Source organism: Bactrocera latifrons, unplaced genomic scaffold, assembly GCF_001853355.1.
Source record: "Bactrocera latifrons isolate USDA-ARS-PBARC rearing strain unplaced genomic scaffold, ASM185335v1 scaffold_37, whole genome shotgun sequence".
Classification (NCBI taxonomy): Eukaryota; Metazoa; Arthropoda; class Insecta; order Diptera; family Tephritidae; genus Bactrocera; species Bactrocera latifrons.
This window is the reverse complement of record NW_017537012.1, coordinates 626,464-640,593: the sequence shown is the minus strand read 5'-3', so window position 1 is coordinate 640,593 and position 14,130 is coordinate 626,464. Positions and strand designations below refer to the sequence as shown.

Sequence of the window (14,130 nt, the reverse complement as noted above, 5' to 3'; positions counted from 1 at the left end):
GCTATATAATATAGTAGGCCGATGTGAACTATATCTTCGGAGATTGTAGCATTGCTTTAAACAATAATCTGTGGAATTTTGTGAAGATATCTTATGAAATAAGAAAGTTTTCCTTACTTAATTTTGATCGATCAGTTAGCATGGAAGRAAGAATTTGACGTGTTCAAAATTTCAGAACGATTTTCTCGTATATACAGAGGACAGATGGGTAAACAAATAAATCCGAGTGAAACGGAGCTCGTGACCGAAAGAAGTCGGGAGATCGGGAACAATTCCTTTCGAGACTGTAATTTTAATGACGGTGCTCCGTAACAATTTTTTCCGATTTTTTCTTCAATAGTTGCTGATACAGGGTACGTGTATTTTATATTCTTCCCGAGCCTCATTTTTTCTCTATATTTTTTATGGTCTTCGAGGTATTCTTCTGTTTGCTACAAACTTCGTGGCAAACTTAATACTAGCCTGTGCAGGAAATATTAAACATAAAATATTAAATACTTCTGCTTCACCTTGCCATACTGCCACATATATTCGGGACAGAAGTTCAGCATGTAGTTGATGGCTAAGTGCTTAGGTAATACAATAACCAGAAAACTGTCAATTCCAATCAAATCCGGTGTCTTTTGTATGAATGCAATGAACTCTTCAATAATCTCGCGATCGATTTTCGTGGATGCCAAGAGTGACTAAAAGAATAAAATTATATTAACTCATACGCACATGATTTAGTATACAGTAGAGCAACCTGTATCTTCAGCGTTAGCGTTAACAACTCGTTATGCCAACCTAAGAAACGGACCTCGCACTCGCCCTCGTCACGATTGGGAAAACTAAAGTCATCACGCCTAAATGGCGGCAAACGATTCAGATATTGTGGACGATCCAACAAGCAGGGTATTGGTCGTAAATATGTTTTAATGTGACGTTCAAACTCCTCGCCGCACAATTTATAGTCCGGTATGAATGGCACATAGATGAGCTTACGCTCCTYTGGTACGCTTGTCGGCTGTGCGGCGCTATAACTTGCTGATTTCGTGTAATAATACTGTGTGCCCGCGTTTTGGCGCAATAAATTACTTTGGTGTTGCTGCTGTTGTTGTTGTGCGCGTAGTTCTTGYAAATGCCGTATCATGAACTTAATACACTCCATACGTAAGCTAACGAAATCCTCATTAACAGGCTGTTGCTCAACATCGGCTGGCTGTAGATCAGTTATGAGATCACTCAGCGACTTCAGACGACCCATATACATGCGGAATAGTATTTTGAGACCTTTTAGATTCGTTTCAGCGTCGCTGCTAGCTTGTGATGAGGTTTGCTGCTCATTTGTGTCCAATTGGATGGGCGAAAGTGTTATGTTGCGCTTATATGGCGAGTTATGTTCATGCAGTTGATCGTAGACGATGCGATTACGATTTGTGGGATGCGAATAACTGCGTTCGTCTATGGATGAGCTAGCGCCCGAATTCGATTCGGGCAATGAGTTAGCAATTGATTCGTTGTCGCGTTCACTATTCAATGATGGAGCTTTCGAGGAAGTTTCATCGTATTCATCGGCGCCGACCAAGTGTGGAGGCGAGGGCGAGGGCATGTCATGTGGATTGTGCATGGGATTAACGTCGAAATAGTCATAATAGTAGACCTGGGAGTACAAAATATTTTACTTTACTATTTAATAATAAAAGTGAGGGACAGTTCGTAAAAAGTGCTCGTAATGTTGTGTCTTAACTCAGCTTACAACTTCATTTAGAGTATATAAGCCACAAAAATTTGTATTGAAAAGCATTTTCCTTAAATTTTTCTCACCTGCAAAATATTCACAAATACCTTCTGCGAGGTCTGATAGCCCTTGTGACCGATATGCGAGGCGATATAGTTGAGGAAGAGTTGCAAAATGATTTCCAACGTAATACTATGCTCAATGCAAAGCGCATGTATGAATACATCGCTGATAGCCTCAATCAAATCCATGTTCTCTGTGGCCAACAAAATGGTTTCAGTAAAATCCGAAAAAGAAATCACGCCGTGCGCGGTATTTGTTGGTCCGACTAGTGAGCTTGCCACAGGCGCTTGACCAAACGATGGTTTACGCTTGTGCTGACGACGCGCCGCTTGTGTTGCGGCTGCAGCTTTGTGCTGTTGTTGCGCAACGTTTGCTGTAGTAGTGGCACCATTACGATATTTAAACGAGTCATAATGCTGAGAACTGCGACGGTGGAAGAGCACTGTGCCATCGTCAAAGAGCACATTCTTGTGTTTAATCAGCGCTACGGCCAACTCACGACGACTCAAACGTGCCACTACTTCTTGTGCGAGCAGATAATTGGACATGCGACAGGCTGTCACAGCGAGCAGTAGATTCTCGTCGGGATTGCTGGAAAAAGTATATATTAAAGAAAAATAAATATTAAATTGTTGAAGACTGTTAACTTACAGCTTGTCGAGATATTTAAGGTAATTGACCAACTCTCCACTGATTGCGTCGGCCACCACTGGCGAATTCAACATGATTTGCGGTATGTCCGCGGGCGAATATTTGATAAACATATTGAGAAATTCCAAAGACAAAGGCACTTGTGGGTAGCCTTGTTCTATAACACGATTCGGGGTGAAAAATGGTTTCACCAACTGATTCAGAAAGGCGGCCAATAGACGATCAGTGCCTAAACCGAGTAGGAACATTTTCACAGTATAAATTAGACCGATCAATTTCGTCTCATCGACCACTGGTGAATTGCTGCAGTTGCCAAATGCTAGTTGTTGTTGCTCAATGTAAGCGGGTTGCACGTAGGAGTTTATATAGTTGCTGTAGATGTCGGCAAGTTGAAGATTACACATTTTGTAAAAACCAGTGGCCTGTAGGTACACCTCTTTTTTCCGTGAGCTGTGAAATCAATTATGTACAAATGGAAAATTTATAGTAATAGCACAGATTTATTACGACACTASAGAAAACGGTAAATTTGGTTACACTGAAGCTATAATACCCTCCACAGTTGATTTTTTTTTAGCATAAAAGATATAAAAAATCTTTATACGGATTTTGATCGGTTAGTTTATATGGCAGCTATATGATATAGTGGTCCGATCTGAATAATCTGTTAGAAAATGGTAGCAATGCCTTGGATAATAATCTATGCCAAATATCATGTAGATTCCTTGAAAAATAAAAAAGCTTTTCATACGAGGAACTGAGGTCGATCGGTCAGTTGTATGACAGMTATATGTTATAGTGGTCCGATATCAACAATTTTCTTGGAGATCATAGAGTTGCCTTAAATAATAATCCCTGCCTAGTATCTGGAAGATACCACGTCGGATGAAAAAGTTTTTCATACAAGCACTTTTTTCCGATTGTTCAATTTGTATGACGGTTCCGACATGTAAAGCTTTAGTGAAAAAAGGACGTGTATTTCGCATATATACAGGCTGACGAAAGGACGGACAGACGGATATGGCTAAATCAACTCGGCTTGTCGCGTTGATCATTTACATACCATATATACGTTTAGAGTCTCCGACGTTTTTTTTTTACCCTCTTTAGAATATAAAAATCATTACCGTATTGAGAAGTCTGCCAATTTGCGACAATTCTCCACAAACTTGCAGCGCAACTGTTGTTCACGCTCCTCGACCAACTGTTCGCATTGCAGCGATAGACTTAAACGCAACATAACATGCGCCTCCTCCATTAAATCGAAAAAGTTTGTGCTGCTTGCCGCACGATACGATTCTGCAATCGCCTCCAAATCCTCAATCACATGCTCCACCGGTGGCACCTCCAAATTATACAGCGTCCATTCGTTGAGCTGTGCTTGTTGTGCCGCATTGTTGCTGCTGCTGCGTAACAAATTCTTCACTTTAGCCTCGGCTAGTATGCGCGYAGCAATATTCCGTCCACCCGCATTACCGCWACCTACGCCACCACCGCTACGTCTCTTATTGGCTTCACTGTTGTTGTTGTTGGCCAGTGCACTGTTAGTAATTAGCACTAAATTGTTGCGGTTAACACAGACATATTGCACATGCATGAAGGCGCAGAGGCCAATGACGGCAATGGCCGAATTGACATCGGGGCTGGATTCCTCGGGGAAGAGACCACCCAGTGTGGGATATTCAAAGCGATTGTTGTAGAGTTTATGGCCAATGCGTGACGTGTGTGTCTCCACGGACTCYGTGGTAATTGCATAGATGACATAATCGTTGATATGTACCCGCAAAACGGGTGCGGTGAAAGAGTATGTGGCTATAGGCTTCTCGTTCTCACTATACCATTTACCTAAAAACATTATACGCGATTATTAAATTTGGTCGAAAATATTACAAATACAGCATACCTTGTGCACAAAACTGATACAGATAACCGTCGACGCTGCTTGCCACCAGCAATGCATAACCAACGCAACTCTGGTGCTTGCCGGATTTGAGCGTGCGCCGATTGGCGTGTTTAGTGGTGGTTACCGCGCCAGGCACCTGCTGATTGCCCATGTCGTATTCGGAGTCCTCTAAATCATCCTCGTGCGGATTACGTTGGTAAATCGCTCTCAAATCCATGCAACGCAAAATGTCCACAATTCGTCCATTCGGCTCCGAAGACTTCATACAGATCTGCAACAGTTTACGCACATCATATTGTACACTGGTGTCCTCGTTGTAAGCGTAGGTCATGTTACCATGGCTCGAGACGCGCTGTGAAAAAATTCACGGTTATAGTAACTATATGTGTTCGAAAACGTTTCGCCGCAGTTACCTGCACATTCATAGCTTTCGCTTCATTAACCAGCTTAATTTTAATGTCATTAGCGCGTGCTGGCATAATTATTATCTCTTGTGTATCACCGACACAACCGCCACCACTACCAATCGAGGTCGCACCCATACCACCGCCACCGCCCCCAACACTTATGGCATCGCCCAGCTCCCACTGAGATTTTAATTCCACTTCGAATTCACGTCCACAAGCCGAGTTCACTATGCGCGCCACATTGAAATCGATTGGTGTGCGTCCTGGAAAACCGGCCACACCCATCGGCCGTCCACTTGATGTCGTTTCCAACGAATCTGTTTCAAAGCTGTTGTGACTCGAGGGACCAGCGCTCGCTTTGCTCATTAGACTCGATTCCGAGCTAGAGATAGCCTCRTCGACATCCACGTCAGCCACATCCTCCAAACAGACACCACCACCGCCACCGCCGTAGTCATTATCTAATGGGCTGCAGTGTACACCACCAGTTGCGCTGCTACCCACCACATCGACCACTTTGAAAGCGACGCAGTAGCGATTATTCATCGCGGCTATGACATTCTCGGCAAGACACAAACGCAGTGGCACGAAGTTTAGATTTACAAAAAATTTGAACGGCAAAAAGTCAATGTAGGAGAACCGTGGCTGCGTGGTCTCGTGTGTGCACTGTGTATACTCGTATAGGTAGATCCGCTCCTTGCTGCTCACTATAATGTTGCCAGATGTCTGACAACACTGTATGAGGTCGGGTGGRCTACGCAGCGGTAACTCTATCACATCGATGCTSTCCACCAGCGGTGCCTTGGGTGTGGTCATAGAAGCTATGCGTATTGTAATGGGTAGGTCAATYAATTTTGCCTCGGAAAATTTCCAAAAATTGGCATAAATGCGTACAAACATTTTGGTATCATCCTCCGGACAAATAACGGTGTTATTGCTGCTGCTGGTGCAGCTAATGCCGGTGGTGCCAGTTTGTACTGGAGTACCAAGTGTTTCCTTTTCCAATGTGAGTAAATATTTGCCTACGTTAAATGGAAGGAAGGGAAAATTTTAGCGAATTTGATTTAAACTCAAAACTGTTATCGATTAATATAGTTATATCGATTTATATTTCGATATACAAATTTAATTTAAACCTAAAGCTGTTATCGATTAAAATAAATATCGATTTATATTTCGATATAAAAACGATATTTTTGTCGATTATTTAAATTAGTTAATCAGAACTTTAAAAGGAAGGAAGGGATTTTTTAAACGTATTTAATATAAACTTAAAACTGTAATCGATTAGTGCCGATAAATATCGATTTATATTCCGATATTTAAAATAATATTTTTGGCCTTTATTTTAATTCAGTGTTAGACGCATACAAGTGAGTTAGCACCTTGTTCTCTCTATGAATTCCAAAGGAAATTTCGACGATTTTACATTCACTACACTACTGAATATAGCTTAGATTAGATGTTTTCAATGTTGAATAAGCAAAATACTACTTTATTATCGATACTTTTTTTGGTAAGTTGTATAATGGATACCTATGTATGTATTATTAACTTTGCGATATTCGTAAAGCTATAATTGGGAGTTTTAAAAGTTGGACATGCAAAACATCTTCACTGTCGATATCTTTATTACCGATAATTTTTGTGTTAAATCGATTATCGATTATAAACGATAACATAACAATGTAGATCTACAATTCGGTACTCTCATTCCCGTAGCACTCAAAAATCTCACCTGCTTCGCAGTAAATCAAGTGCACCACTTCGCCCACCGTTGCCAGCGTATACTTCGTGGGCAGGCGCTCGTCCGCGGCAGCTTGGGCTGCAGCCGCCGCCGCTTCGGCCTCAGCAGCGGCATACTCACTGGCCGTGGTAATTGCATTCAAATCGATGCCATTCAATTCATTGCGGCGCTGCTTGCCACCGATATCGTAGATTTCTATAAATTGTTCGGCGCTGCTCACCGCAATGCGACTGGAATCTATCAGGGAGGCGGAAAGAATGTCGCCATTCAGAGAGTATGTGTGCTGTTTGGCAAAGTTATAGGCCTGCAGAATTTTCACCATGTTCACAGCTGGTTGACGACGTGTTTAGGAAGATTAGACTGCAACGCGCTGCAAAGATTAGAGACAGAAAATAGACAAAACGTATATGTATATATTAAAAAATAATTTAGCTGATTTGTTCCTAAAATTTTTCTAAAATCTACATTTTCGCTAATTCTAATTTCCAGCACGGTTTCGGCACGCATCCAACGCCCAACGAGTCATGAGTGACTTCATGCAACGGTGACAGCACTTAGCTACACAATGTCATAYGGGCGCGTCACAAATGCACATAAGCCGTTGTGTTCACACATGCTTAGCAATTTAACTTAATACACGGAAAGTGTAAAAAACGCCACCAACCTGCACACATTAAAATTTTTAGGACACACTTTTTGGCGTAAACCGACGTTTCACTGCACYGCACTTGCGAAAAAAAGCTTTTGTTTAATACTAACTGCCGTCGCGTGTTCATGTGCTCATAATGCGCTAGTTCGCCCCGCCTAGCCGTCGTTGCGACTGTGCGCGTCGCTGTTAAAAGCCAAAATGAAATGCTGAGCCGCTGACACTTGACGCGCTTTGCTTTGGATATTTACCTTACGACACAAGCGCTGACACCACCATCCACGAGCTGGCGCTGGTAAATAGAGCGAATGACATCAAATCAGCTGAAGTGGTCACTCAGACTCTGCATACACGTGCAAACCGACATAAGAGATCTAACTCGACTGGTCAAGTGGTCACCAACCGCCCACTCAGTCGCCCATTTAAGCATGTATGGATTAAATATGTGTGTGTGCTTGTGTATTTACATGCAAATAACACACCATCAATTTGTTTAGCTACACAACCTTATTTACGTTGGGTCTAGCATTTACTGTCGCTTTTGTCTTCCGTCTGCTAATTGTCATATGTGTTTGTTTGTAAGTGAAAAGTTATTAATTGCGTGATAAACAGGGTCGTTCTGTGAACATTTTTAAGTGAAAAAAGTCAAAAATAGTACAGAATTTATACAAATATAATTATACATTTTCTATAGCAATCATTTCTCTGATTGTTTTGCTTTTTGTTATAATAATCTGAAGAGTAGTGAGAGAGAGTGATGAAGAGCAGAGCCAAAACCTTTGAGGTAAAAATATTTTTTTTTATTCCATATGGATATTCGGTCTCTCTCTTTCTCTCTCTCTCTCTCTCTTACGAGTATAAAAGATGAACAAATACTATACAGAGATGAAGATGGAGAGGTAGTAACCATTTGCTGTTAGATTTCAACTATAAGGTGAACASTTAAAAAACCAGCTTTTGGAGCTTCGGACGGGTTACTATCGTCTATGTGGCTGCCTGGATTTGTTCTGTTGAAACACAATTCCCATCTTTTTGGCCAAAGTTGGTCACTTTCGGGCGATTGCTTCATTCAGACGGTCAAATGGTTGACAGTATTAGCCCAAATTAGGAGTTTGATCATAGGCAATACTTTCCAGACTGTCAATCCTGACTTAGATATTCCTCTCCTATTCGTAAAAGCTGGCCGCTTTTGGGTCACTGCTTCTTACATAGAGTCAAATAGTTGACAGTGTCAAGCCGAATCAGGAGTTTTACCGTAGGAGAGCAGCTCTTAGTAAATGATTCCTTCCCAATTCCGTCAAATCTGTAGTAAAACCTTCCAGACCGCCAGTCAATCCATMTTTAGCCATTCCTCTCTTCTTAGTCAAGTCTGGTCGCTTCTGCTCGATTGCTGCTTTCGGACGGTCCAGTTGTTGAGAGTAAAGGTTGGAATTAAGAGTTCGACCGTAGAAAGAAGCTCATAATAGATCCTCTGCCAATTCCATAAAATATATAGTAAAACCTTCCAGAACGTCAATTATGCTACATAGTCAAATGTCAATAATGCCAGTAAGTTGTGACCAGCTACTAGGCCAGCAACCACCGTCCTGGAGTCCTTTCGAGATCATGTGTGCAGAAAGTTTGTGTGCTTTTCTCTCGCTCCCTTGCACATCATTACGATCTCTCCCTGATCCGTCTGTCGGTCCTTTTTTGGAAATTCGTTGTGTATCGTTTTTAACGACTTCCGTACTTTTTGAACTGATTCGGTACTCAAGCGGATGGCACTTTGACAATCTCATTAGCTATTTCGTCTGCTGGAACGCTTAACATCAGACTTTCCTTACTGCTTTGCTCTACAAATTCCTTCATTTATGAACAAAATGCAGTTTTTGAACCCATTATATGTGGACTTCCCTTAAAGGCACGGTACTATTCATTTAATTAATTGGAGTAATGTTGTGCACTTTACAGCCTTTGATCTGATAAAAGTCCGTTCCGTTGTAAGACAAAATGCTTAGTATTTTTGTGCCAAGCCATTGCCACATTCAAAGAAATTTAAAATTACTAATACCCTTCCATTATGTATGTTCCTACGACTGTCTGCTAATATTTGCAAGCCCTTAGTTGGAAGAAACTYAATGCTCAAAGCAAATTAAAAGAAATATATTATTAGCTCTAATTTAGCCAATAGCATACTTGAATTCTAAGTCAAAGACAACTTAAATTTCAACACRGCAAACATATAATGTCATGCAAAACATTAAATTAATTAAAAAACAAAGGCGCGCAGTGAAAGAGGCACATAATGCATGCCATAAAAAAGTCATGGAGTATATGTTATATGCATTAGTATGTATACCCTTAGGGTGGTCGGTCCGACTGTTTTTGCGACATCGAACTGAAATTTTGTACACGTTCTTTACTCCACAAGAAACTGCTTATTTGTCGGAAACGCCGATATCGGATCACTATGRCATATAGTTGCCATGTCAAACTGGCCAGTCAAAATAAAGTGCTAGTATGGAAAACTTTTATTATCTTCACGAAATTAAACATGCATTATTACACAAGGTAATAATGCAATCTCCGAAGAATTTGTTGAGATCGGATAACGATAGCATATTGAACCCATACAAACTGATCGATCGGATAAATTCAAGTGCTTGCGTGGAAAACTATTTCATTTGACGAGATATCTTCTTTGCCACGGATTATTGCCCAAAACCTGGCTACAATATACGGACATATTGTTCGAATCGGAATACTATAGCTTATAGCTGTCGTACAAACCGACCGGTCAAAATCAAGTATGGAAAATTTTCTTTTCGAAAATATAACTACACGAAATTTGGCAGTGATTATTATCCAAGGCACAGTCTCTGAATATGATTTTCAGATCAGATCACTATAGCTTACAGTCTCCATACAAACCGACAAAAATCCGCGTTCCCACGACAGTCTAGTCTACTTAACCGGAATGAATCCGGATTTTTTTTAATCCTGTCAAGGACTATCAACTCGGCAGAACTCTGCCTCTACAACAACAACCGATCATAAAGAAAGGCATAAAGAAATATAAAAATTAAAAATTATCATATTTATCAATCTCCCTTATATAGCATGTTTACTTACATATATTCTAAAGAGTAACTTATGGTATCCAGTAAAGCSAGGAAGACACAAACTTTAGGCAAAAAAAAATAATAATAATAAAATAAGAAACTTAAATGTGAGTAACATACGAAATGAGTGATGACGATTTCTATGAATAATTGCAGGTAGACACGCATTCTTACTTAACGGTTATAATAAGACTCGGATATCGACCATAAAATGGTTAAAGTCACGCCTGGATTTGATTTGCTGGCAAAAGAAAATATAAATATATGCATACATACATACATATGTCTTTACGATTGACTACATGTTAAGGTAGGCGCGATGCTGAATTGCTTGTACGAGTATATTTATTTCCTGTTGTAGGTGTGCCCAGTCAATGAAAATATATATATAAATATAAACACAAACCGACGAACATCAGTTAGGTAACTAAGATGTTGCACAAAGTTGTGGTAAAGCAATATTTAGATTTGCACCCATTATAGCCTATCACAATCAATCTTCATAGAAATATTAGGAATATTTTGTTTTTGCATGAACGTTAATCACCTATGTACATTACTAAATCCGCATAAAAAAGTGTATTAAAAATTATTTTARCCCAAAAAGCTTGACCTCATTTCGCAGCTACGTCGCAATAATGTGAGCGTCAAATTTCGCTTGTGTATGTGCATAGGTGTGCGTGTGTATACAAATTCGATATGGCGGTTAATGACACCCAACGGAAACGGAAAAGGCATTGCTTCAGTCAGCGAACGCACAAGTTCACGGCTTGCACACCTACACACACACACATACACTTATGAACGCCATACCTACAATTTCGTGTGCTGAAAACGATGGCTGGTGAAAACGGGAAAGCGCGTTCGAGTGTTCRTCGTGTGTGTTCGCTAAATCACATTTGTGTTTGTTTAACTCAGTGCTTCATATGTGTGCAACAGCACATATTTTTACTGTTTTTGCTTGAGTCCTTTTGCTATTTTTAATGCCAACACCAATTGACTTTGCTATTTGTTTAACATTGTTTTTTTTGCGCAACAACAACAACTTGCAATTGCAGCTAAAAATAARTTGTGCAATCAAGCGGTATTTGTTGTTGTTGCTGTTGGTATTCGGTTATAGCCGCGCTGTTGGTATGGCGTTCATGGTGTACTGAGATTTTACTTCCTAATTTGTTGGCATTAATTTTTGCAAACGAAAAATCAATAAGCATGTTCGAGTGCACCGAAATCGCGTACAAATTTTATATAACCAAAAGTGCTTTTTAGCATAAAATCTTTAATAACATTTACTCATGGTTTACAAATTAATTTTTGTGCTTAAATACAAATAACACTTACTTTTACTGACATCTAAACTAATTAAATTTTGTTACTCCTCCTTTATCACTTAATTCACTCATACACAAATTTAACGTTTTCAATACTATCTTAACGCACACACGCACACACGCACACTTAACTCATATCTCGAACAATTAAAATTAATTAATATTTAATGGAAACCAATCGTGTTTAAACTTTTCTGCGCTCACACTCTATCAGAATTATATGTTTTTTGTTTTCTGTTTTGCATTGCATTCGGTTTGTAGTGTCAAAAATTGACAACAATTGCTGACAGCGCAGAGAACGTTTGATTTTATACATTCTCTGCTGACAGCGCCCTTTCATTTCTGCTTTGTGTCTTCTTCGTAAYATGCAGAGTTGTATTTTAGAGTAAGTGTCAAAAATTTGTTCTAGAAATATTGCATTATTTTTAAACTATATATGTATCAATACATGTACAATACAGCTGCATTACGCGACATTAGATACCACGACAGTCGGGTCTACGTAACCGGAACGGACCCGGATTTTTTATCCGGTCAAATACTGTCAACTCGGCAGAATTCGCGCTACAACAACAACCACAACTGACCTCTATTTCAACGTATGCCTAGGTTCTAGCCTGAGGACTCAAAGAGAAACTCAAACGAGCGAAATCGCATAACAGTCCAGAAGGGTGTAGTACAACATAGCAATATTACCGATAAATTTTTCAAATACCGTTTTCGGAAGAAAATTAGTCATAGAGTTAACTAATGCTCTATCAATTTAAAGCACTCAGCTTCARTAGCTCCTAGAATTAAGTGAAACCCAAAATAAAAAAAAAAACTCGAAAAAGGCCCTATGGCTGCAGAGGAAGTCCAAACTTCAGAAATTTAATTTAACGAAAATTTAAAAACTCTACAGCGGCAGCTTGAATATAGGAATAGGAAGAAACTACTTCCAAAAATCCAGTACATGGAAATTTCAAAGATTTCATAGCGGCAGCTTAAATAAAATAACCTAGAATTCAAGACTTCTGATGCTTCAATATATTAAAATAATATATATACTATACTAATATACCTGGTTGGTACACATTAGGCCTGTAATATGTAAATAGGCTGATTATTCTTGAGCCCACGGATAGTCCCACTTGGACTGTTATAGGCGCTTGTCCGCCTAGAACTCCGGGGTATGGATCAAAAAGATGCTCAGATATCGAGAAAACGCCTAGAGGCGTTTGCTGATACACCTAATATCTATTCCATTAAAAAATTCATTAAAAGTATGACAACCGAGGCCGAGGACAATCATTAACAACAAATTTCATAACTATAACCAGTCAAGTAAAAAAGTTTTCCATAAAAATACTCGAGAAAAACGCATTTGCAAAGTTTCAGAACTAGGGGACTGTACGGAGAAGTATGTATATAGAACATGTATGAATAATCTTACAGCACTTTAGCAGTTCACTTGATTTCTGCGTTGTCAACGCAGTAGCTTAGCGTTCGCGACAACTTTCTACGTTCCTCACAGTGTCACGAACTACGTCATCATTTTCATCTGACATCAGCACATCCGTTTGAAAAGTAGGTTTTTATTTAATGTTCAATGGTAATTGCTTGCATGATCAGTCGCGGCGTCAGCAATGTTTCGAATGAGATTAGAAAAACGTTTAGATAATGGTTGATTCTCCGCTCGATATTTACACAAATTGTAGAATTTCCGAAACCACATGCTCAGTAATATACGTGCGTACATGTGCTGAGATGAACATGCGCGTATTTTTATCAGTTGATGTTGTCGAAATTGGTTTTTAACCGCATTTAATGCACTTTCCAACGCTAGACGACAACCTATGGCATGCAGAGATGTAGGTATGCGCGTGAGTAATAGTCTTGCAAAGCAACAAGGAGCGGACAGAGCGTGACTGAGTGACTCTACCTGCACAGTTTTTRTTGTATTTATAGGTAGTAATTGTACTTATCTAGTTGATAGGGTGAGTTTCGGTCATGATTTGCTTCAATGGCTGATATATTCCGCTCTTCGACTTCTGCATTGTTGCATTCACTTAATTTTTCTTTTACTCGTAGCATACTTCGAGGGAGATGTATGAATGCAGAGCGTATTATACATATGCTTACACATGCACGACCTCACTGTATACATAAGTATGCCATTTTCAAAGTTATTGGGTATGTTTCTTGCAGAGTTTCAGCAGAAAATCTCGTGACCATTCTCTTCATATATAGTATGTTTGTTTTTAGTATTTTGTTGTTGCTTTTGTATACCTCTGTATTTATTATCTCTGGCTAGARCACAAAGAGTATGACGGAGCCATAAATAGGTCTGTGCTATCTGCTATGTACGTAGGCGGGTGCTAAAATACTTTGATACTCAGTAATGAGATTTGTTGTGGAAGTGAAAAATCTGCGAAMCATTCGCTAGGCTGTGAATAGCTTGACGTACAGTGGTTCGAATGGAAATTTTATGCTAAAATTCAAAAATTCTGGTAAAAAAACTAATATAAGAAGAATTCTATGCCTTTTAAATAAAAACTAATTCAAAATACCATTTTTCGAATGCG

At 39.5% G+C, this 14,130-nt stretch overlaps 1 protein-coding gene across 4 annotated transcripts in view; it reads right to left on the bottom strand.

Annotated features, from left to right (window-relative positions):
• Positions 1 to 13,085, bottom strand: part of LOC108971936 — a 14,538-nt gene extending 1,453 nt beyond the window's left edge. Inside the window, exons 1-9 of one of the 4 annotated variants that reach the window (XM_018938294.1) lie at positions 12,999 to 13,085; positions 6,483 to 6,861; positions 4,751 to 5,766; positions 4,338 to 4,689; positions 3,562 to 4,279; positions 2,435 to 2,884; positions 1,807 to 2,374; positions 746 to 1,642; positions 510 to 686 (exon numbers count right to left, since the gene is read on the bottom strand). In XM_018938294.1, the coding sequence (XP_018793839.1) occupies positions 510 to 686; positions 746 to 1,642; positions 1,807 to 2,374; positions 2,435 to 2,884; positions 3,562 to 4,279; positions 4,338 to 4,689; positions 4,751 to 5,766; positions 6,483 to 6,813 (4,509 nt within the window). In that variant the 5' untranslated portion in view covers positions 6,814 to 6,861; positions 12,999 to 13,085. The other 3 variants (XM_018938292.1, XM_018938295.1, XM_018938293.1) reach the window with 3 other exon arrangements.
• Between the last annotated feature and the right edge of the window lie 1,045 nt (positions 13,086 to 14,130).